Here is a 25,811-nt window from a genome sequence, read left to right as displayed (position 1 = left end):
TTTTGGTTCAAGAGAAAAAGAATGGGAATTAATGAAAACATCAAAAAGTTTCCATTCAGAATATTATGAATCAGTAGAAAACAAGTTTACCAGCTAAAAAAATAGTTTTATTTAGCAAAAACAACACATCTTGGTTAAAAGAGAAAAATGAGAGGTCCTAAAATTTAATAAAGAGCATCATACCTGGTAAGATAATCAGCAATTTTTGGATTCTTGAGGAGATCCATCAGTAGGTCAACTGAATACTTTCTTGTTAGGGTACCATCACCATTTATAAGAATATTGAATATTAATTGAAAAGTCTGATGAATGTTTCGGGCATGAAATAGCTTAAAAACAAATTAGGGAAAGTATATTACACCAAAAAATTTAAGTTTACACCATTCTAAAGTGTAAAAAAAAAAGCTTCAATGATTTTTAAAATATCAGACTATAAAAACTTTAATATTAACTCCATAAGTAATAGAAAAATAATCATATTTACCTTTTCTCCCACTTCTTCATTTAATGTCAAACTGGATAATATTGAAAGTGCAAACACAACCACAGTTAAACTACTATGGGCTAGGAAGGTTATAAGAGTTCGATAAAAGGATTTCACATTACTCTGAAAAAAATTAAAAATAAATTAGAATAAAAAATCATAACATATTTCAGTTGAAAAAGTGTATATTGCACAAAGTGGGTGAAACTATTATTAAAAATCCATCAACTCTTTTAAGAAATGATTGCCATCCTTAAAAGATACATGTTCTAAAGGAGTAGTTTATAACAAAGACAAACTATTTGATTTTTTTTTTATAAACAAAGAGGATCTATAGAAAAACTACAACTTGTTAAAGACGTCTAAATGGTGGGAGATCAATTTTTCCCAAACTTTGTCACCTAGAATAAATAATGCAAAGATGGTAAATCAGGGTGTTCCTTCTAATAGTTCAAAAAGGATACAGAGAGAAAGGAAAAAGCTTAAATACTACAGGAAATGTTGTTAAGCATTTAAGTTATTAAATACTATAATGAGAAACTCTTCTAATTATGGTATAAAGCAAGAAAATATCCAGCAAATTAGAGAATTTGTCTTATTTTGAGGTAGTAATTAACTTTGTCCCATTTGCTAATTACCATTTAGACTTATGAAACCATTCATGAAGTAAGTGAGATGGGTTCATTCACACATTACTAAGAGTAGTACAGATAAGTAGTCTTAGTAAAGAGCAATTTCTAGGCAGGGAATTATGAGCAAATGTTTATTCTTTAAGTGTTTTCTGAATATGGGCATTATTTTCAATTCAGAAATAAAAAATATTAGTTTTCCTTTTTTTTTCTAAAAACCTTTTCAAATACTTTCAAAACTCAAAAATCAACTCCATTTCAAAGTAACACTACATCAATAAAACTCAGCACTTAAACAATTAAAATAGCATTTAATTAAAAAAATCAAACAGGTAATTCTGCATATTGCACAGCAGAGAAGTGTTCACAAAGCACCTCAAGGAATCAATCAACTTTCCCGATTTATTATACTTCTATACATGGTTCTGTTAAGTTTATTTGGGTGCCTTCACTTATGACAAGTACTAATAGTTGATACTAGGTGATTACTCATGGATCTTTCTAGAGGAGTTTGCCACTGTAGACTCACTCATTGACACTGTAGACTCAGATAAATGAGACTGCTATAAGCACTGATAAAAGCAGTGCCATGCCTGCTTTTAGCACAGAATAACTTAACAAGCCTTGCCTTACTCCATGCGACAATGGGATACTACAGAGGGGGAAACATTTTAGATACTGTAACCCTTAAACAGTCTTTCACATAGACATGAAAGTTGAAAAGTTTCAAGTCTTTATATGACAACCTGATTCTACATTAACCTTGATACGTCAGCTGGATGATCCCAAACTAAAAGTTTTTTAAAGAAAAATACGGATAAAACCAAACTTCTTACCAAAGTCTTTATGTGTGTTTGAACAGAAAGATTGTGCCGACACAGATTTGCCAATAATCCTAGACAAGGCATTGTTAACTCATCTTCAGAAGATTGACTGTTGTTTTATATTGATGTTTTGTTTAAAGAAAATAAAAGACAAAAAGCATTAAATACATTCTAAATAAGTCAAAATGATACAGTAGTTTATACATCTAATACCTTTTAATATCCAAAAAGTTTAACATCTGAAGATAGTCAAATTCTGAATAGTAATATTTATTTCATGTTTTGAAACTGAAATAGTCAACTGCATCATAGAAATATGAAAATAACTGTCAGAGTGACAGTGTGCTTTTTCATTGATATAACCAAGATTAAACACATACACATAATGTCCACTTTCATTATCTTTTTCCTGCCAAAATCAATGTTTCGTGAATCTTAGCTATGAAAATTAAAGTTGTCCTGTTTTAATTCTGTTTTGATCCATGAAATCATCTATGAGGACCAAACAAGTCAGACTCACTTAGTTTAAAAGTTAAAAAAACAAACAAAAAAAAACTAAAAAAAATTAATCTACCACATCATTTTAGTTTAAAAATAAAACAATAATTTGGTTACTTGTTTAGTGCATACTCACATATGATCTATCAAGAATGTAATTAATTCATCAATATTGGCACCAGAATGGAAAACTTTGACATTATATGTTAACCTCTGCAGGAGTTGAATGCACTGAGAATAAAAAAAATACTTATGAATATAAACATATAAAAACATATTGCTACCTGCTCACATGACTGGGCAATTGTACATATTCTGAGCAAGTCATCATTTGAAGAGGCAAAAGTTAGGGCAAGAATTTTGTCATTTCTTAGAAAGTATTTTTTCCTTTTTTTATTATAAGCAAAATACAAAATAATGAGACTATTAGAAAACTTTGAGTTAATCATTTAATTCACACATTTCTACACATCCTGAAAAAGCAGTACCAGTGTTAGGGTTTGGGAATTGTATAATTGTATCCACCAGGGGTTCATTGTTATTAAAGGTTTGGTCCCCAGGGTGATGCTACTGGGAAGAGGTGGAACCTCTGGGAGGTGGAGAAGACTTTAGGTCACTGGGGACATGAAATCCTTCTCATGTGTCCTTCTTGGTAGTTCTTAAGAGAGGAAGGTTATATAAGAAGCAAGCATGACCTTATTATCTCATTGCTCCTGGTCCAAGATGTGATTATGCTCCTGCTATTGTTATCTGCCATGACATGACTGCAACCAGGACCTTAGAACTGAGCTGATACAGATGCCATGCCCCTGAACCTCCTAATCTATGAGCTAATAAACCTTTTGTCTTTATAAAGTGTACTCTCTCAGGTTCTTAAAACTTAGTAAGATAAAACTGACTAACATAATCCTCAACATTGTTTATTTAATCATCCTACATGTAAATCTAGATTGAAACACATAGTCCATTAATTAATTTTAAGATACATTTTCACATTTTATCAATTCTAAAATTGCATGCCAATTTAATTGCTGATGTTTCTCTATCTTACAACTGCTTACATTTTAGATTCAATGAAATCTCAGTTTTAAGAATGCTTCCTCAATAGAACGAGACTAGATGGCAACTCAAATTACATTTTAAATATGAATAACTTACATTTCAAAATGCAGACACCTGTGTTTCTATAAGTCAGAGCATTTATAATGCAGATTTGGTTTTCTTCAAGTGTGGTGGTAGTATGGATAAAATTTCCTTCTCTAGAAACATTTACATGTGTGTCCAATCAGATCTTTATGACAAGAACCATGCCTAATCATTGTTGTATCACATCATCATATATAATTTAACAGTTTATGATAGATATTGTCAATTTTGACCTGGGAATAAGTGTTACAGCATGATATGTGGGTATGCATACCTGCAAAAACACTGAATCACCATGGCATGTGCTGCTCCGACAGATCACTCCTGCCACCACACTATTCAGATTAAATGTATTCTGAAGACAATCTCTGGTTTCATTGTCTACAGCTGTAAATTAAAATAAAATGGCACAAAATACATTTTAAAAAAATTCATTTTAGACATACATGACAATAGAGTGTATTTTAAAATATTATACATACATGGAGTATAACTTCCCATTCTTGTGGTTGTACATAATGTATACTGGTCATGTATCAATATATGAACAGAGGAATGTTATGTTCGATTCATTTTACTGTCTTTCCTATTCCCTCCCCCATCCCTTCTCTTCACATTTTTTATATATGGCCTTCATGAATGAAGGGAAAGTAATTTTAAATTTGTTTCACATAAAGTTGTCATTTAAGAAAATAAAGTGTGATATAGTTATTAATTGATGCCCTCCAATTCAGAAATTCAAATGCTTTCTCTATGGAGAATAAATTAATATCAGAAAAAAACTTGCTTTACATAATTAAGAAATATTGCTATTAAAGGATTATCATTTTGACTTGCTGTGAACTTGAAAGTCTCTGCAATATAAAATCTATTAATTAAAAGTATATATAACTTAAAACTAAAGACTATCACTTAAAATTGTCTAGTATAATTAAATTTAAAAGTGCATCCTCAAACTGTTGGTGGGTGTTAAAAGTAATGTAACTGTTTATTAAAAGCAATTTACACCAGTGGTGCATGCCTGCCAGCAGTTCAGGAGACTGAGACAAGAGGATCACAGATTCAAAGCCAGTCTTAGTAATTTAGTGAAAACCTGTCTCAAACATAAAAAATAAAAAGGGTCGGGATGTGACTCAGTAGTTAATAGTCCCAGGTTCAATCCCTGGTATGGAGGAAAAAAAAAAAAAAAAGAAAAGAAAGAAAAAAAGCAATTTACTTCCTTTAATGGCTATTCAATTTTAAAATGACCTGGACATTTTATTGGGAATTTATCCAACAGATACACACTGATATTGGGGAAAATTACATTAAAAAAAAAAAGTTCATTGCACTGAGTTTATTTTTATTTGTTTTACTACTAGAGATTGAACCCCACAGGTAGTCACTGGGATTACATTATGCTGTATAGACAAAGTATGGGAGAAATTCAGAAGAATGAGCTCTTCCATACTGATAACCATTTCTGCATCCTAAGGAGTTGTTTCCATGAGGTCTATACAAAGGCATTCACAAATGCCACCACGCCCAGAACACTATTGACTCTAATAGCAAAAACTGAAAAATAACATCACCATTGGGAGAATAACTGAATAAATTATAGTACCCTCTAATTACAGTAGCAGACGGTTACTAGAATATACTGATATAGGAAGAAACATCTGGTGCTCTACAACACCATCTCCATTGACAACAACCAACTACAGATCTAAAAACATCTGTTCTAAAATAGAAAAAGATCTAAAAAGATACATATCAAAACAATAAATAAGATTTTTATCCCCAAAAGTGGTTGCAGTGATGATTAGAGTTGGTAGCAATGAGTAAAGACTCATTCCATCTAACTTTGCATCTATGCTACTTTGGTAGCCACTAAGTTATATGTGGTTATTTATATTTAAATTAAAGATTTAGTTTCTCAGTATTCTATCTACACGTCAAATGCTTAATGGCCCTGTGTAGCAAACAGTTACTTCAAAGGACAACAAAAACCTAAAAATTTCTATCACTACAGAAAGTTCTATTCTTCTATTGGACAATGCCTCCCTGTGTTAGCATTTCTGTATCACTTAAGTTTACTAAGCTTATCTTAATTTTATAAGTATACAGAGAAATATCCCACTTCCCCCATCCCACATACAAATCAGGGGGGAAAAAGTGACCATTAAGTAAACACAAGGGGAAAAAATAGAAAAAGCAACAACAGTATTTTTATCCTTAATTCAAAGTTCTCTGTCATCTATCACATAAAAAAGGACTTTTGAGTGTTAACCATGATTTTCTGAGTGCATATTCAACACCACCATTATATATGTATAGATTTTTGTTGTTTATAAATTGCAAAGCAGCTCAACATTTCCCAAAGTCCATTCTTCTCTATAAAACATGGAATCTTTGAAATGCTTTGGATTCCTTGACCTAATATTTTAAGAAATGATATATTATCCTCTTTTATTTATATGTGGTGCTAAGGATCGAACCCAGTGCCTTGCACATGCCAGGCAAGTGCTCTACCACTGAACCACAACCCCAGTTCCTGCATAGTAACTTTGAAAAATTCTGCAAAGAAGAAATTTTCGGAATGTGAACTGTTCTCCAAGGAAATTCATAACTAAATTTGCTCTTTAGAAAATATTAAATTCATATATCTTCTGAAAACTACAAAAAAGAAACTAAATGCATTACCTAGTTGAGATAACAAACCGATAATACTTATGATCAGTGAAGCACTTATGTTTGGGTCTTCCAGTAGCTCCACAAGGCAACTCAAGCATTCACTTGGTAGTATCTGATTTGATGTAAACAGTCGTGTGAGCTTTTGTCCAGAAATTACCTATTAAATGATAAACAAAATGTGTTAAGAGTTGGCAATTTTCACCTTTTCTTCATATTCAAATAAAAACCTCAGTTTTTTCAAAGTGCTATTGCCACTTTGTTTTCTATTATGGAAAATTCACACACCCTAGATTACCTAACCCCTCCCTCACTAGCTACAGTAATCAGTTGGATTTCAGTTTAAATTAATTTCTTTCAGGCAACATTTCCTAAGTCACTTACACCATATAAGTTAGGTTGACTGATTACACTAGCTTGCCATACATCATACATCTTTTTCATGCAATAGCAAACTTTTGACTATCCAGTAATATGTCTTCCACATTATATGGAACACTCTATGAAATCACAGACTAAAAATTTGCCCTCTATTACATATACATTTGTTTTATAAATGAATTCTAGTTTCAACTACTCTGAGGGAAAATGAAAAAAAAAAAAAAAAACCCAGAAACTTCAAGGGTATCAATAGATTGCTCCTTTACAAAGATAAGACTTAAGTCCAAAAAGTAAGAGAAAATGGAGAAACAAGTTAAAAAAAATTTTTAAGTAGCCAGGATAGGCAATAAAATTTTAAATTTTTTAGCTGGGCGAACTGGCACATGCCTGTAATCCCAGCAGATCCCGAGGCTGAGGCAGGAGGATATCAAGTTCAAAGTCAGCTGCAGCAAAAGTGAGGCGCTAAGCAACTCAATGAGATCCTATCTCAAAATAAAACACAAAATAGGGCTGGGGATGTGGCTCAGTGGTCGAGTGCCCCTGAGTACATCCCTGGCACCACTCACTCCAAAAAATATTTCAATTTTTGTTTATTCTATTTTTCATTCCTTTCTTACAACCAACAGAGAGAGAGAGAGAGAGAGAGAGAGAGAGAGAGAGAGAGAGAGAGAGAGAAGATTGGGATTAAAAAATAAAACCAGCTGGCAGAAAGCATGAATTTTCAAAATGCTTTGCAAATTTATTCATTATTAAATATCTTCTTATATTAAGAGAGAAAACCATTAGTTACTTGAATCTGTTCGAAATACTTCTAAAAGATTATGCCTAAGTTGATTGCTTTAGCATCCCTCTAATCTTTCCTTTCTGATCTTTTATGCACCCATGTTAGTTTTTCTTCAAAAGTTTTGCTGTTACAAGTTTCACATTATCTGTTTCCAAACAGTATGGATTTTACAACATTACTAAAATAAAAGACTGTAAGACTGAAAAAGGAAGTCCAAAGATGAAATTACAGACACTGATAACAGATATTTTGAGGTACAGAGCATTGCTCTTTTACCTACTAATACTTGTGGCCCTCTAGAAGATTAAAGCAATTTCTATTTTATTTTATTTTTGGTGTATTAGATACTGGGGACTGAACCCAGGGTACTCTACCACTGAATTATGACCTTTACAAAAAATTGAGAAAGGTCCAGGTTGGCCTTGAATGTGTGATGCTCTTGCCTCAGCCTACCAAGAAACTGAGATTATAGGCATGTGCCACCAGGTTAGTGTTGTGAAATACCATCATCAAGAATCAGTTCAGCCTATAAAGCACCAATTAGAAAACTATAAACAAACAGAAGGAAGACCACTAGAATAGAGGAAGTGGAACCGAGAGGGAGAAGGAAGAGCTCAAGTGAAGCAAATATATTCCAGGCTTCTAAGATTAAGCAAAATGAACCCCAATATTTTATATAATACAAAAAAAAAATCAACTCAACTTAGCTGTGAATCATAAGAAATTCAAAGTTCAAGTTCTACATGGGGCTATGTAGACAAAGTACGGCAAAAATTCAGAACAATTTTTGATACCCATTTCTGCAACCTCAGTACTTTTTATGAGATCTGAACAAAGGAATTCACCATCAGAAATATAAATATCACCCACCAAAATGGCAAAATTAAAAATTATGAAAACACCAAGAAGTGGTGTGATGAGTGATGGTAAATTTTATATGTTGCTGGTGGGAGAGTAAAACGCCCATCTTTCAGAAAATTGTAAAGTAGTTTCAACTAAAACTAATCATAAACCTACCTTATGATCTAATGATTCCACTTCTAGGTATATAAAAGAAATGGTACATATATCCCAAAAAGTGAATGAAATGCTTTTAATAATTTTATTCACAATTCCACCCAAAACTGGAAACAATTTGAATACTAATTAACTGGAGAATGTATATAAGTCGTTTACATTTGTACAATGGGATTCTCTACAGTAATAAAAAAGAATAAAGTACTGGTACTTGAGCAACGTGCATAAATTTCACAGACTATATAGTCAGACGAAAGAGTACATGTTGTTTGAATCCAATTATTTGAACTTTTATGCGAAAGGACAATGAAAACATTTACGGGGGTGCTGGAAATGTTCTATATTGTGATGCATGTGGTAGCTACAAAGTGCACACATATGTCAAAAAAGCTATTAAGCTCTTTGCTTAAGATTAATGCATTAATGTACTGTGCTCTCAGTTACAAAAATAATGTTCCTAAAAGTAGTAACCTCAAGCCATTGCTCTTTGTACCTTTAGTAAAATAATTTTCTGTAAACCTCTTCAAAATTTAGGTAAACAGTATTGGAGGACTCAGACCCTACGTTCCAAATTTCTTTAGTCTCTTTCAGTTCACAACAGCACTGCATTTAGATTCACAACAATGCTGTTTATTCTTGAAAAAAAGGTCATGTTTCAGGTTAGTATGACTAAGTGCTTAACACCTAAATCTTAAATAAAACTGAAGACCCTATTTATTTTTTGGCTATTGGAGTCTGTAATGTTCTATCCTAATTGATAAGCTAAACATTTAACAGCTAACAACTTAATTACTAGGTTTGCAGGAACTTTCTTGGGGAGGGGGGTAATGAATAAAAAAAAAAAAAAAAAAAAAAAAGAAATGCAGTTAGGAGATGCCCAGCAATAAAGTTTAAGGTAACAAAGACACATTTATTAAACTCCAGTTTCCCTAAAGACTGACGCTGCTGTACCATTCACAATCATCTTTTATCTGTAGTAATCACAGGTACTATCTGCTAATCATAGGTACATAAACTTTTTCATCATAGGTTTAATATAACACATAGAATGTATTTTAAAATTCTGTTCCATTTTAACAGGGAAAGCTCAGAGATGTAAAATATGCGTAGGACAGCATAGACTAAAATCACTGGGAACTAATAGCAGGACTCCCACCACCTCCGTCCCTGAAGATCGCTGGATATTAAGAAGGCTAAATTTCAACGGAAAAATCAAAACAAAAAGCAAAGGAAGAGCAGTGCGGCTCTGAGCTTTCTTTACATATGAGAAACGGTCCAAATTTTCCTTTCTAGAAATTTTATCCCATCCACTCTCTTCCTGGAGTCCTCGGTAGGCGCTCGTCTCTGCGACCGCCTGACGCTTACTCTCACTCCCCCTTACCAATACAAAATGACAGCTAAGAGAGTGTAGGGCTGTCCTTTTTGTCCTAGGCTGGGGCCGCCACTCCCACCCCCCACTCCGTGAACTGGTAATTATTAAGGAGGGAGGGCCCATTTTGTCCCGCACCCCGAACCCCTTTACCTCCAAGTGCCGCAAAAGCTGAGTGGCGTTCGCTTCTGACTTAACGGCTTTGTACTGACTGATGGTTAAGAGCAAGGACTTCAAGCAGGCGGTGGAGTCCATCGGGACAGTCTGCAGTCCTAGCCTAAGAGCCACCAACTCTCAGCCCGCTCTGGCCTCCAGCTTTCGCCGCGCTTTTTTTGTTTTTCGGCTCCACCCACTCCCACTTGCTTCCGGTTCCGGTCGAACTCCGGAAGTGTCGAGACAGCCTGAGGGACTGCTTGTTCTGCGGGGCGGGGTGGGCCCAGGGGTCGAGGTGCTCTGTGGGTTCGTGATGAGAGACGGCCTCTTAGACCCCCTTATACGAGAGGCCGCGAGGTTTCGATTTCAGCTCCGCGAAGAGGAGAAATCTCGCGATAAACGCGATTGCGGCTTAACCTGTGGAGGGGCGGTTAGGCTTCAGGGGGTCGGTCCAGGCTCAAGAGGTGTATTTTGTTTTCGTGTGCTTCCTCGGCCTTCACGCTGGAGGGCCGGTCTCTTTTTCCATTGTGCGTCATCTTCTACCAGAGAAATGATCGCGTTCCCCTAGGCTAGACACGGTGAGGAGCTCTGAGGAGAAGAATCTTTGGGTCCTGGATTTTGACGCGGCCTGGGAGGGGCCTCTTTAAACCTTGCTGCATCCACCCCTTATGCCTAGGAGCGATTATTTCTGAGAGGACCTGTGGTCCCTGGGGTTCTGCAGCAAGTTAGTCATGCCCTTTCAGTAGTGCCAGACTTCCTCCCGAAATCTACCTCGGGGACGCCTGGGCCAAGGTATTGCTCCGGAGGATGTTCTCAGCGTTAATTTTTGTAAGCGAAGTTGTCTGTGTGTCTGGCATGACTTGTAAATTTCGATGGCGCCGAAAATGACACTTGGCATTTTTTGAAGAGGGGGTAATATTATGCATGTGTATAGAATGAAGTGAGTAACCGATTCTGGAACTTTCGGGGTAGTGTACGCTGATGAATAAAACCTTAAAAACCAGGTTGGGCACAAGCCCGTTTAATTCGGAAATCACGTTTTGTCAATGGAAGGAACTTTTTGCGTCACGTCTTTTTTTTAAGGCATAGCTTGTTTTTATATTAAAGCTCGATTTAAAATTAAATAGGATAGCTGAAAATATTTTGGACCGATAAGACATTCATGTGAAAGTTTTGGGGGAGATAATGTATTCATTTACGCCTTTTTTTATTTCCCATATTAAGTAATTATTGAATGTTTATGGGTTAGGCATGGCCAGTCTTGGAACAAAGACGAGGAAGTAACCCCTGCTAGGAAGGAACTGTCTGATAAAGTAAATATTCTTGATAGAAAGTATTTTAGGAATTCACCACATAAATGAAAGGCACCAGCAGTGATTGTAAAGAATGGAACCAGGTTGCTTACAAATCATTGCTTCATCTTTGTGTGACTCTAGGCAGGTTCTCACTGCTCTGGGCTTTTTATAAAGTAAAATTTGAGTATGCTCTGTTTGACAGGATTATTCATTCAATAAAATAATTCATTGAGATTCTACCATGTACTTGTTTTAGGCACTAGAGATTCACTGAATTAAAAACCCCAAATCCCAGTGGCATAGAACTTACATTCTGGTAGGAAAACTGTAATAGGCAAAAAAAATAAGGAAAATGATGGAGGAAAAAATAAGTATTGTTACCAGGAAGGGAAATGAGGTCCACATAGACAGATGATGAAAGCAACATTTGAGGAGATACTTTTACAAGTTGAGAAAGAACTATACTCTCTAGTGGAAAAAGTTTTTAGTTAGTGGGAATGGCAAGGACAAATGCTCTAAGGTGGGAATATGACAATGTACTAGGAATACATAGAGAGTAGACAGCAAGAATGAGAATGGTAAAGATGCAGAGATGAGCTTATATAAGATCATGGGAGACCTTTAAGTTACTCAGCATAAAGAACTATTTATTGAGCCTGTGCTGCATATACCTGTAATCCCAGCTACTGGGGAGGCAGGAGGATTACAGTTTCAAGATCAGCCTCCTGCACAGTAGCTAGAGCCTATCTCAAGACAAAACAAAACAAAAAGGAGATGTAGTTCAATGGTTAGCACCCCAGGGTTTAATCCCCAGTACCAAAAAAGAAAAAAGAAAAAATTATAATAATAATAATAATAATAATAATTAATTAATTAATTATTATATATTAATTATTATTATTAATTATTATAATTATAATAATAATTATTATTATTATTGCTTGACAATTAATTTTTTTTGTGTTAGTTACAGGTAAGTGGAGTGTTAAGATTTTGGTAGTGTTACACTTTTTCACTTAAAATTACAGAAGCAGCATCACCACTATTTTCAGCACCTGAAAAAGGCTCAAAGTTGTCTGTTGTGTCAGATTTCCTCTGAATCTTGCATTTTAACTTAATTGGTCAAAAAATTTTACATTTTCTTGTGTGTTTATATTAACATCAAGTAATTTCTCTCTTTAAAAAATCTTCACCAAATTTGATGTAATCTTAGTAATACGAACATGTTTGTAGCTGTGAGAAACCTGGGCATTTTAGTCAGTGATACTTGCATATCCCAATTTGATAAACAGAACCATACTTTTACTCCTCAAAAAGGATGAAGAGTAGATGAAAGCGATGAAGCTAGGTCCAGATGACTAAAGACCTTGTGCTTGGATCTCTGTTTTTAAACTGGGACCTTATCTAGTCAATTTGTGTTTTAGAGTCATTACTCTGACTGATGAATGGGCTGTGATTTTAAGAGGGAAAAGACTAGAAGTTGGGAGACTAATTTGCTTGAGTCTTTGCAAAAGATAAGTAAGATAAATTGTTTTGGAGATTGAAAGATTGAAAAGGGTTAAAAATTTGAGAAATATTTATGAGGTCATTTTGGCAGGACTTGGTGACTAGATGTGAAGATTGAGAAAGATAACTTTAAAAGGATTTCCAAATTTCTGCGAGGTATGATTGGGACAATACAGGTACCGCTGAGGTAGTCAATAAACAGTATTTGGGATATATTTTTTATTCAATGAAATTTTATATAGTTTGTCATATAATTTTGTACCATTCTCTTTATGTTTCTAGGTATTTATAATTTTTATAACTGTAAGAAGATTCTCTTTTTCTCTTAAAAATTCTTGTTATTACTCTGAAGGAAAAGGTACTGATTTTTGGTTGGTCTTTGAATCAGGCTACTTATCAAAATCTCTTAGTAATTCTAATAGAGTCTTTTAAGTCTCTCAGACTTTCTACCTGTATATTATCTGCAATAATAATTTTATCTTCCAATATTATCTTATTAGCATAATCTTGAAAATACGAAAAATCAAGATAACATTGAATATCTTTAGTGAGAATGACCAGTATATTTTTTTGGTGGGTGGAGTACCAACGATTGAACTTGGAGGCACTCAACCACTGAGCCACATCCCCAACCCTTTTTTGTATTTTATTTAGAGACAGGGTCTCCCTGAGTTGTTTAGCTCCTGGCTTTTGCTGAGGCTGGCTTTGAATTCGAGATCCTCCTGCCCCAGCCTCCCAGCCTCTGGGATTACAGGTGTGGCCACTGTGTATGGTCTAGTATTTTTAAACAGTATAATTTGTACTATTGACTTGTTATAAATATTTTTATCATGTTTAGGAGGTTGTTCTTTATAGTTATTTTTTTTTAAAGTCTGCTAAAAATGATCACATGTTCACGTTTATAAATTTTATTTTCCTCTTTAAAATAATTCAGTGAATTATGTTGCATTTTTTCCTTGGAATAATAATTACATAATACTAATTGAGCATTTGTCATATGCCAGGCACTATCCTAAGGACTCTCTACCTACCTATTTAATATTCATAACAGCTCCATACTATAGATACTGTTATAATAATCATTTTACAGGTGCAAAAAAACTAAGGGAAAGATGAAATAATTTGCACACAGGCAGTGGTAATAGACCCTGGTTTGCTGTGTTGTAGGTTTTGATTTTCTGATATTTTATTTAGGTATTATATTTTTGTTTTTAACTGAGACTTTCCAATATTTTTTCCTTATTCTCATTTTGGAATTTTGATATATGTTACTTTTGAATAATGAATTGCAGTGTTTCATTTTTTTTTTTTAATGGTATGGAATAATGAGAATCATAGGAATTACTTGATCCACGTAGGATGAATACAACTGGTGTATAAAATCAAGCTTAATAGCTTTTTTAGTGGTAGATCTTCCACTACATTTCTAATTTCTAATAAGATTATGAATCAATTTTTTCTACCAGTAATTATTTTTGGAAAAAATTATTTAGCATACCAAATGTTTTCTAGCTTTAAAAACTTATTGATATGAAGTTGCATTTAGTTTTTCATTCTCTTAATGTCTTCCTTGTTTCAAATTTCCTTTTTCATTCTAATGTCTTTTTTTTCCTTGTTTGAACTTTCTAGGGACTTATCCATTTTATGCAGCTTTTCATAAGAACCAACCTTCATTTTGTTAACTCTTGTTTTCTATTTATTTTAGAATCATTAATTTTGCTTTGGCTTTATTAATTCTATCCATATACATACCTTTTTCCCCCCTAGTTTTGTAGAAGTTGAAAGCTTAGTACATTTTCCATACTTTATTTTTACAGAGAACGTTTACTTTACGCCAGTAAATTTTGAAAAACCTAAGGTGAGAGGCTGCATTTTACCTTAAAAAGAAAGTCATTTTAACCAGTCAGGAAAATATATTTGAAAAATGCTGGTATTTATCAAATATCTACTGAGTGCAGTACTGTTTTCAAAGAGGTTATACTCTGGAGAAGCAGAATAAGTGCTATTAAGATAAATAGAGAATGTTGTAGGAATACACATTTTTTTTTGTAGGATAAAATATTAACTATTCAGTTCTTTCATTCTTTAAGGACTGGCATAAAATCTCTCCTCTTTGTTAACTTGTATTACTGTTTGTACTTTGTATTTGGCTTAGGTATTTTCCATAATTTATAGTTCAGGAAACAGGTGTCAAGGAGTAAACAACACTTGCTTAGGATCTTACAACACAAGTTTGTACTAGTTCCCTGACTTGTTCTGGAAAAACCCAAAACACACTGTCTTCAATCCTTAAAATATTTTTAAATGAAAATAAAAAGTTTAATCTCTTGTAACCAGAGTTTAAATTATGTTAAATGAATCAGACTGGATGAAGACATGAATTATAGTTTGTACAATACTGAATATTGTAATATGAGAATTGTACACAGGGTCAGGTGTTCATTCATTCATCCACCATGTATTTAATGAATATTTAAGTGCATGTACATTTCTAGATTCTGAGGATATGGCAGTGAACCAAATAGACAAAAAATTCTGCCCAGGTAGTTTTCATTTTACTCTCTTGTCTGATTTTTTGTTTTTAGTTTTTGTCTTTCCCTGCAGTGCTGGGGATTAAATAAAGGACCTCATACATGATAGGCAAGTGTTCTACCACTGAGCTTCAATTCCAACTGTGAGTTTTTATTTTATTGAGACAGAAGGATAATAATTTAGACAAATAAGTAAATATGTGAATGTTAGTAATAAGAGTTATGAAAGGAGACCAAGGAAAGTGGAATAGGAACTATCAAAGTCAAATTAAGGTGTTGCAATATTTAGTAGGTAAAGTGTTAATTGGTTTTTGCTGAATAACAAAATCACCTCAAAAATCAGTGGTTGAAACAATGAGCATTGATTTCTTGCCCACAGGTATGTGGGATGATCTAGACTGACCTGTCTGGGTGACTCTTTTCAGTCATTTCCTGGGAAGGTGCAGTAATCTGGAACTCTGTTTTAGTTATTTAGCATAACATCCTTTTTATATCAAGCAGGCTATTTAATTTAATATTGATAATTAAAGGAGAGGTCAGAGCTGAGGAAAAACAAAGCCTCAGACGAAGTGATGTAGAAAGTCAGTATGGATAGAGAAGACACATCTAAGATCTAAACCCCAGGGTACTTAAGTATTTAGAGGTTGGAGAGATGTGGAAGAAACAGCAAAGGAAATGGAGAAGTTTACTGCCAGAGAACACAAATGCTGTCTTGACACCCTGGCCATCTTGACTTTTGAAGGAGTATCTGGGCTGCCTTTTGACTTCTTAAGGAGGATTCTGGGTTAGCAGAGAGGGTACTCTTAATCTATTCATAAACCTCCTCTTTACTTCTGCCTCCAGAGATCTTGAGGTATGCAGAAGGGTGGGAGACATGGTTCTTTAGATCAATATTGAGTGTTTTGTGCATGGCAGTCTGTGCCTGTAAATCTCAGCTATCTGGGAGGTTGAGGTGTGAGGATTGTGAGTTCAATGCTAACCTGGGTAATTCATTGAGATCCCACCTCAAAAAGGAAAGGAAAGAAAAATAAATATTGGGTCTTCAACTGTGTCAGGTGGTATTTTAGGCACTGGGGATACAAAAAAGATTTAAACAGTTCAGTGACACGTGCCAGTAATCTCAGTAACTTGAGAGGCTGAGGCAGTAGTAGTGCAAGTTTGAGACCAGCCTGGGCTACTTTGGGAGATCCAGTCTCAAAAAATAAAATGAACTGGAGTAACTCAGTGGTAGAGTGCCACTGGGATTAATCCCCAGTACTACCAAAAAAAAAAAAAAAAATTGAAAAAAAAAGAATTCTCTGTCTTTGTAAGACTTACTTTCTAGTGGGAACATAAAGCCAAATCTAAAACTAGGGGATTGATTATTCAGTGGGCATAAACAGCAGATACCACCAGTTTCATTAGCCCAGGTTTCAGAATTTCAAGCCAGTTAAATTCAGTGGTAGAAAATTGGCATTGGTGCAGGCATCATGTCATTTAGATACCATGTCCTTACCATAGCTAAAACCATTTAAATACTGATATCAAACAATTTTTACCCTTATGCAGAACCAGAAAACAAAGTCTTTATAAAATTAGTGTCAACTCCCATTTTTCAGATATCAAAATTCTTCCTTTGCACTTATAGTCATGTGTCAAATTAAAGGTTGGTCAATGATAGATACATATATGATAGTGTTCCTTAAGATTATAATGGAACTGAAAAATTCCTATCACCCAGTGACATCCTAACTCTCATAACATCATAACTCAGTGCCTTATTCACATGTACATATTAAGTACCTAATATTTTGTAATAAACTGTTACTCTTTCTATATTTTTCACTCTACTTTTATTGTTACTTTAGTACTTACTAATACTTATGAAAGTAACTATTTTAAAATTAAGTTTTAAAAAATTAAACTATAAATTGGTATGACATGTTATGCTGGCAGCATTCTCACATTTTGCATTTATCAAGTCTTCATTTTCTCAAGGGACCATGTCTAGTGATTGACCTATGCCATCTAGGTTTATGTAAGCACCTCTGTGATGTTGCATGACAGTGAAATCACCTGTGGACGTATTTGTCAGATATCTCTATTACCAAGCAGGGCACGTCCATTTTACTCTATAATTCTGCTTTCTTTCCTGTCTATCAAGTATTAAAATTTAGCTACTATGTAAATGATTCGTCAAACTGTAAAATTCACTTTCTCACTTTTCAAATTGCTGATCTTTGCATATATTTCAGAGAATATCTCCAGGTTAAGATATTGGTTAGTTTTTTTTTTAAGTTGTAGATGAACATAGTACCTTAATTTAATTTAATTTATTTATTTATTTTTATTCAGTGCTGAGGATTGAACCCAGTACCTCACACATGCTAGCAATTGCTCTACCACTGAGCTATAACCCCAGCCCCTGGTTAAATTTTTTTTTCTCCTGTTCACATCTAATTTATCTGAGAGTCAGAATATCACCTTGCCTTTTTTTTTTTTTTTTTTAAATCCAAGTACTGCCCATTGTTTCTGGGTCCACTTTTATAGATTGGTAAAGATGAAAGTGACATACATTAATTTTAAGTTAGGGTAAAGTAATCATTTTAACTTTAATTACCATTTCTTATAGACCTTCCTACTTAGTACAGAGCAAGGTCTCTTGAGTTTTAAAATGTCTAGTCTTTTAAAAAGACCCAGTCACATATGAAATGGGTAAATATCTGTTTCCTGAATTAAAATGTGAAGTTGTTTTCCAAGATAGTTGTGTCTAGAATAGAGTTGTGTACATTTCCAGAGATAAGTGAAACTATTGAGGTGTGGGAACAAATATTAAAGCTTTTCATTTTAACTCTTTTATATCATTTTTAAATTTTTACGTTATAGTAATACCTGCATGTAATTCATAAATGTATTGATATTCATACATGTTCAGTGTGTTCTCAGATTTTTTTTTACAACTTTATGAATAAGGGACAAAAAAATTTGGACTTCTTTTCCAAAAATATTTGACCTTGAGAGATCATTTGGATAGACATGAATTATTCATCTTAGTACCACATACAGTATCCCATACCTAATAGTTGTGAATTGCTTTGTTGCAGAGAAAAACTTAGCAAAAACTAACATGACTAATGGACTATGAAATATTAAGATATGATTTCATTTACATTATTGTTTAACAGTAAGATCATGTAGTTTTCTCTCTGAATGTGTCTGCTTATTGTTTAGTCTAGCACTTATCTGTACACTAAGCTTAATGAATTCAAATATGGCACTAGAAATATAGGACATAGTAGAAAGAACATGCAATTCGCAATAAATTCCTGCTCTTATGATTTATTAGCTCTAATGAGAACTCTCAAAGTCTTAGTTTTATAATTTTTGAAATAGATTGTAGAAGTATCTTTCAGAATTTTATAAAGATCAAATGTTTATTCAGTATTTATGGGTACATAGCCTAGAGCTGACATGAAGGAGCTGATGAGAATCTCTACTTTCAGTGAAGCCAAAGTTAATATACGTAGGTAGTTTTGTGTGAAGGGAAACTCTTCATGACCAAAAGCTTAATCTTCTACATCTCACCTTATACATGTATGCCTTTCTAAGATGACATGAGCAGCCAGTTTCATTACATGTGTGGGTCAAGTTGGAGGTGGATAAGGTAGACCTAAGAATTGGTAGGGGAAGAACCCCAGGTACACAAGAAGAGTTCTCCACTCCCTGACTATTATGTTTATTATCTTTATGTGTAACATATCTCAGTGTTATTCTTTCTTTGTGATTATTATCTAATTGCAATGAGTGTAATTTTTAATTTGCTGAAGATATTTCAGCTTTGGAGAATATGCTTAGGAGTGGTACATGCTCCTTTCATTGGTTCCTACCTAAATTTCTGAACAGTGGTGCTAGTTTGTGCGCATGTATGCACGTGTTTCTCTCTCTCTCTCTCTCTCTCTCTCTCTCTCTCTCTCTCTCTCTCTCTGTTTGTGTGTGTGTGTGTGGTAGGGGGGTTCTGGGGATCAAACTTAGGGCCACAACCATGCTAGGCAAGTTCTTTACCACTGAATTAACATTTACAACCCATAACAGCTTGGTTTTAGCAGTGCTATTTGTAAATGCTTGAAACATGTCTAAATGTCTTAATTTTTTTTTCTTCTTGGGGGAGGGAGTCAGGTAAATCCTAACCTGTGCATACCCATTATAGATACATTCCAAATATTCAAAACAAACATGCATATATGTCATATGTACATGTATATTTTAAATGTACATATTATGTAGGTTTGCCTCTTTAAGTCCAGAAGTAAATGACGTGATAGAGTTAAATAGAATTAAAAACCTGCTCTGACAAGATGCTGATTTTGCCTTAGGCAAGCAAGTGTTCTTTATTGGTAGATTTGTAACAAGGGGGCAATGTGTATACATTTCAAGCCTCTTACTTCCTGTTTTGAATTGCTATATGGTGCTAACAGTGATCTTTGCAGAGTAGAAAGAGTAGAGATAGACATTGGTTTTGAAGGGGCAGAAATATGTGATCAAAATTTCTGATAAATTTTGCAGAGATTTTTCTAATTATCTTTCCTGTAGTTTGCTTGAGTCAACTATATATTTATTCTTTGTGTCCAAGTAATGTTTTGGCCACTCTTGTTTAGGTGAGTTCATTTTATGACCTTGCCAGGAAGTTAAATGAAAATGGAAAATTTAGAAAACCAAATAATGACTATATTTTGTTCATTCTTAATCCTGCTACACAAAATAATCACGTAATTTGTAATTCTTTTGAGTCTAATAGATGATATTAGGAGGTGGAGTCTTTGAAAGGTAAATTATATCACTGGAATACAGCCCTCATGAAAGTGATTGTAAAAGGATCAAAGAGAGCTCTTTTGCCCCCTTTCTACAAGAGTACAAGAAATGTAGTCAGTAGTCTGCAACCCAGAAAAGTGCCTTCATCAAAACTAGCCATGCTGGCATCTTGATCTTGCATTTTCAGTCTCCAGAACAGAATTTCTGTTGTTTATATATAGATACCAATCTATAGTACTTTATTATACTCACTCCAATGACTAAGACACATAATATTCAAGAAAACCACCAAGAATGGCTATTGCTGTTTGTCTAGCAGGTATAAATAACAATAGATAAAATTTTGGTTAAAAGGAACTTGTATCTTGAATATTCGTAGGAAGTATTTTGTTTAAGACTTGAAGTAGCTAATATCTCATATCTCTGAGGAGTTTTTTAAAAAAATTCTTGTGGTAAAATCTAGTAGAAGTAATAGCTAACAGTGTCAGAATCTGCTTGTTAACAAAATCATGAACTTCTGGAGTATGTTAATTCAATGTTGATGTAGTAAATCTAGCTATCTAAAATAACTGTCAAATTTTTATCAAGCTGCGTGTTTGAGGTTGTTTAATGTAGCATTGTTTGTAATAGCAAAATGTATAAAAAATTCCCAAACACAGCTAAAGTTTTTATTAGTAATCTGGTAAAAAATGATATATTCAAATAATGGCAAATGATGCAGATTAAAGAATATTCATACAATGGCATATGATGCAGATTAAAGACTATAAAGATTTTATGTACTGATATGAAAGTGCACAGTGCTGAACAATACATATTAAATTAAAATTTGAGTTGTGTATAGTATATTTGAAAAATAATTTTTGTCCCATTTCTTAAATCTCATTCTTATTGTTCCCCTTCTTATAATAGCATTTGTCCATCAATTAGAGGAATTAGAGGAAAGGTAATCTAATTTTGCTGTAAAACTAAACAGTTAAATGATAAAGATGGTTATGATAGGAACACCTTTTAATAGTGCTTAAATGTGTTCAGCAACTCAGGTACCATCATTATCCTCATTTTTCAGATAAACTGAAGCACAGAGAATATTAATTTCCCATGAGGTTAAACAGCTAGTGTGTTTCAGAGCGGCCTATTTACTCTTGTAGAGTGATTCCAAAATTTTTGTACTTATTACTAGTCTTTCAAGTTTTGACATTAATGGAAATCTGAATGAAATACTTTGTTGTTTCACTTTATTGTGGACAAATATTTTGTTGTTTGTGTTTCTGTATACTACACAGTAATCAGTGTGACCTTATTTTTTCACAGTCTGTTCTATATCCACATAATCTTCTTAACTCATTCATTTATCTCTGGTTCTCAACCCAGGCAATTTTGTACCGCAAGGGATTTTTTACAATATCTGGAGAAATCTTTAGTTGCCCCAGTAGGCTGAGTGGTGTGGAGAAGCTGCTAAACAACAACTTTCCATATTAAAGAATTATTCAGCCCAGAATGTCAATTGTTCTAAGATATAGTTTGTATAAGAGAAGTTCTTAATAACTAAATCTGCTGCTGAAAATACCAAAGATATTAATTACTTTGTTTTCAATCTAGTAGCATTGAGAAAAGTATGAACTCTGTTTTTTGCCCTGATACTCACTTTCTCCTCTTAGCATTGTGTAATCTTTAAGTGATAAGGGTAGACAATTCATGGAACATCCATCTACCCATTGAAATGTGAACTTATTGGCAAATTAGAGTCTCTAACTGGGTCAGGTGACTTGGTCAAGATAAATATATGAATGAATATTTACAAAAATGTGTCCACAGATCTTTTAGGGAGGTGACAGTAGAGCCACAAATTAAATGTTAGTGATTAATAAACAAGAGCTCTTTCTGCTTTGATGTGAATAAGCACAGCTTTAAAAATGGAAACTGAAACCACTTTTACAACTGAAATATGTTTGTTTTAATTGTGATAAATGAGGAAAAGTGGGAGTTGAGAGCTTGTATAGAGGGAACAGTCAGAAAGGTATTTTACCAATTATCAAGATATGGATGGCAATACTTTATTTTTCCATCAATAAAACTCAACTTACAGATATAATTAGATAAATGTGTGTTCTTTAAATTGATAATGAACTTCATGTTGCCCTCCAATCAACCTATAGGAACCTGAATGGGTTCTTGCCATAAAGCAGTTCCTCATTTCTTCCAGGAAGGCAGAATAAATTTTGTTTCTGCCAACAAGGAAATTCTGTTGAAAGAATATTTCAGGGGAAACTAGATTCACCCTCCTGTGTTAACCCTGATTTTAAAGGTTTCCTGTAGCCTTTTCTAGAACATTAAGAATCTTTGGATTATTTTAGAAGTATAGTAGTAACTTTCAGGTTTCTACTTCTTTTCAGTTACTAGATACTTAGGCCTTCCTCCTCAGCCTTTTCATACTGTAAAGTGCTACTACTGCTGCTGCTATTACCTGTAGTGTTTGCCACAAATAACCTGCTCAGCTACTGGGGCAGAATGAGATTGATAATTCCTCTCTTCTGGAAAATCTTTCATCAGAGATTAATCTCAGGTTGTATTTTAAGTAGGCTGAAAAAGAAAACCACTAGCCTTAACTCTGTTCATTCAGGATCTAAGTATCTTCTGATTTATTAAAGCTGAACAGTGAACAGCTTAGTGGAGGCCTCCCATCTTCTACCTCCCTAAACAGAAGATTTTCCTCCTTTTCATATTTGCTGTGATCTCTACAGTAAATGATTAAAAGGAAGACCTTATCAGAGAGGAAAGTCTCCACATCTGAGCTTTTATAAATTCTAAAAATCATGAAATTGTTTTATTAGAAAAGGCATACATTTGTAAATTCAGACTATGAATTAATACCTGAATTGTTAGTTTTCATTGAAATACCCAGGTTTGTAGAAATCATAAAAGGAAAGTAGTTTGATCACAGTCACAAAATTCTCAAAGCTGTGTCCTGTCCTGTACAGCTTTATTAAAGGGATGTTGTAAGATCTGATCTCATGTAAGTGACTAACAAGATTTATCCAATGTCTGTCTGCTTCATTATTAGCTGAAGACTGTATCTTTTGTCAATAATTGAATAGAGAATGAAGATTTAACTTTGACTTTGCTTATCAAGTTTTAAAAATAAGAGTAAAACTAAAATAATTTACCGAGGAGAACTAAATTTGCATCAGGGAGTTGTAATATGGATAACAAGAATTGTTTTGTTGAGGACTAGTAAAAAATTAGAGGTATTAGAAAATTTTCTGTTTTATTTTTTTTTCTTTTTTATTGTAAACAAATGGGATACATGTTGTTTCTCTGTCTGTACATGGCGTAAAGGCATACCATTTGTGTAATCATAAATTTACATAGGGTGATGTTGTTTGATTCATTCTGCCATTTTTTCCCTTCCCCCCCTCCCCTCCCACCCTTCCCCTCCGAAATTTTCTGTTTTAAATGAGGAAATTAGAAGAAGGTGTGTGTGTGTGTTGGGTATCATGTATCTTTGCATTTTTGTTTCAAGTAAGACATCAATATCAAACTGTTGGAGAATTGTTCTTTTCTTTCAAGACTTTTTGTATTGCTTAATTGTTGGTATTATCAAATATAGAATAGCAGTAGTATCACAGTAAGGAATAACTGTTTTGCAGATGATCTCCACATGTTTTTTTTAGCCCTCATACCAGTGTGAGCTGCCTCCTCCTATTCTAAGCTCTCTAGTAAGAAGATGTTCAGACCTCCAGACTTACAAGAGTTCAAATCCTGCAGTTATCTCTTTGTGTTAAATTAGCTTTAGGGCTTTTAAGTGGGAACAACATTATATAAAACAATGATTCTGTGAGTTAATAGTGTCTGAATTCTTAATTGGTGATTTACAGTTGATTTTGTGAATATATTTTCTTGATTTGGGAATTACCTATGCTGCATTGCCTTTTAGTAATGTGCGTGCAAAAAACTGTACCAATCTGATTTATGGGCATATATTAAATATACTATTGGATATACTGGCTCTCTAGTTACTGAAATAAAGTTGTTATAGAAGCATTAAATGAGAAACTTTATCCAGTCTCATGCTTGGCTGCAAAGCAGTGTGGATCTGTTTTGTTTATGATGTTGCTGCCACTTTCCTTTCTTTTCCTCATCATTTCTTCCTTTGCCCCAGAGCACTTATCAATAGTTATACGTATGCTTGCTTTAATACCTTCTGGACTTAAAAAGAGAAATCAGGAAAGGGAAACCAGCCTAGAGGACACTGGGTCTAGAGGCTTGAACACTTAATAAAGGAGATCAAATGAGACTAACTTCGGAAGAGTTGTTCTTGGAATAAATAGCTGTATAAATAAATGAATACTAATGATACTCTATGCCCTTTTTGTTCTCATTTGTGTTATCTCAGGACTTTTTTTTTCCTTCAGGAAACATCCACAAAATCCACTGGTATCCGAACCAAAGATGTATAAGACCTCTTTACATCCCCCATATATTTATAGAGTTATACAATCATAATTTTGAGTAAAGTGGCTACATGTCAGTTTTAGACTAAAAGAAAGTAAAATAATTAATACTATTAAGGTTGTGTAGAGCAGAAACAGATACCTCTTGGGGAAATAAATTATTACAAACCTTTCAGGAAGCCATTTGTAAATATGCCCTAGTCTAAAAATGCATTTTGACCTAGAAATTCTTCTGAGAATTTATTGAAAGGAAATAATCATAAATATAGAAAAAGTGTTATGATCAATGGAGTCTATTGTGGAGAAATATGAGAAATGTATTGTCCAACTATTAGAAAATCATCAAGGAAACCCCAATCAACTGTTGTGTACTTCAAAAATGTTTACTAGGAGGCTAAAATAAAATGAAAAGTGCTTTTTATGTAACAGTGGTTTTAAAAAAGTGGGGTAGACTATTTTCTATTCAATATGATTATAAATTGATGAAATATACTTATGCCTGGAAAAAAAGTACGTTAAGTATAGGTAGAAATTCTGTTTGGATGATGAAACTATTTTTCTTCTTTTATAGGAGTTTCAAAAAGTTTTAATGATTGTATAGTTCTTACAGTAGGGAGAAAGAAAATAACTTTCCTAATTAAAAATATTACTTTCCTTACAGCTTTTTAAGTAGCAGTAGTAAAAGTCAGTTTGCAAGCATTGGAAGACTTATAAAGAAAGGTACATTGTACAACATGGAATCTTTACCAGAAGAATTTTTTGTGAGGTAAGGGATAGCTTGACAAAAACCAACTTCATCTGTTAAATTCCAAAGGCATGACGTTTGACTTTTCCATGTAACCTTGGGAATCTGAATGAATGAATTAGCTATCCTTATGTTTCAAGATAGTTTAGCTATTTTGATTAGTGGGGGACATTGGGCTGGTTGAAATCTAATTTTAAACATCTCTAGGGATCATACCAGAACTATTAAAAAATGTGCTATGACTTACTACACTTGGGATGTTCTAAAAAAAAAAAATAATGTAAACATATACCTACTTATACTTACTGTGTATGAGACATTGTTTTAATGCTTTTACAAATACTCATTCATATAAAGCTCATAAAAACTCTATGGAGTGGATGCTCTTATCTTCACTTTATAGAAACTAACTTAAGCATAACACAGAAGACCCTGTGGCAGTCTGTTCCTTCCAACCAGTGCAAATTCGGCCTGCCTGTATGTCTTCTATATAATGTTAAACAGCAGATTAGTATTGGATATCTTTTTCCACCCTTG

At 33.7% G+C, this 25,811-nt stretch overlaps 2 protein-coding genes across 9 annotated transcripts in view; one reads left to right on the top strand and one right to left on the bottom strand.

The window, feature by feature from the left end:
- Positions 1-10,116, bottom strand: part of Cip2a (cellular inhibitor of PP2A) — a 41,574-nt gene extending 31,458 nt beyond the window's left edge. The window contains exons 1-7 of one of the 3 annotated variants that reach the window (XM_047564730.1): positions 9,956-10,116; positions 6,264-6,411; positions 3,856-3,968; positions 2,572-2,666; positions 1,950-2,046; positions 485-607; positions 184-329 (exon numbers count right to left, since the gene is read on the bottom strand). In XM_047564730.1, the coding sequence (XP_047420686.1) occupies positions 184-329; positions 485-607; positions 1,950-2,046; positions 2,572-2,666; positions 3,856-3,968; positions 6,264-6,411; positions 9,956-10,057 (824 nt within the window). In that variant the 5' untranslated portion in view covers positions 10,058-10,116. Of the gene's footprint in view, positions 1-183; positions 330-484; positions 608-1,949; positions 2,047-2,571; positions 2,667-3,855; positions 3,969-6,263; positions 6,412-9,955 lie in introns of those variants that run through there. The other 2 variants (XM_047564732.1, XM_047564731.1) reach the window with 2 other exon arrangements.
- A 127-nt stretch (positions 10,117-10,243) lies between these two features.
- The window catches only part of Dzip3 (DAZ interacting zinc finger protein 3), a 127,299-nt gene continuing 111,731 nt past the window's right edge, over positions 10,244-25,811 (top strand). For 4 of the 6 annotated variants that reach the window (XM_047564263.1, XM_047564265.1, XM_047564260.1 and 1 more), the window contains exons 1-2: positions 10,244-10,533; positions 25,191-25,295. In XM_047564263.1, the coding sequence (XP_047420219.1) occupies positions 25,264-25,295 (32 nt within the window). In that variant the 5' untranslated portion in view covers positions 10,244-10,533; positions 25,191-25,263. The other 2 variants (XM_047564262.1, XM_047564261.1) reach the window with 2 other exon arrangements.

Source organism: Sciurus carolinensis, chromosome 9 (assembly GCF_902686445.1).
Source record: "Sciurus carolinensis chromosome 9, mSciCar1.2, whole genome shotgun sequence".
Taxonomy (NCBI): Eukaryota; Metazoa; Chordata; class Mammalia; order Rodentia; family Sciuridae; genus Sciurus; species Sciurus carolinensis.
This window is presented reverse-complemented; position numbering and strand designations above follow the sequence as displayed.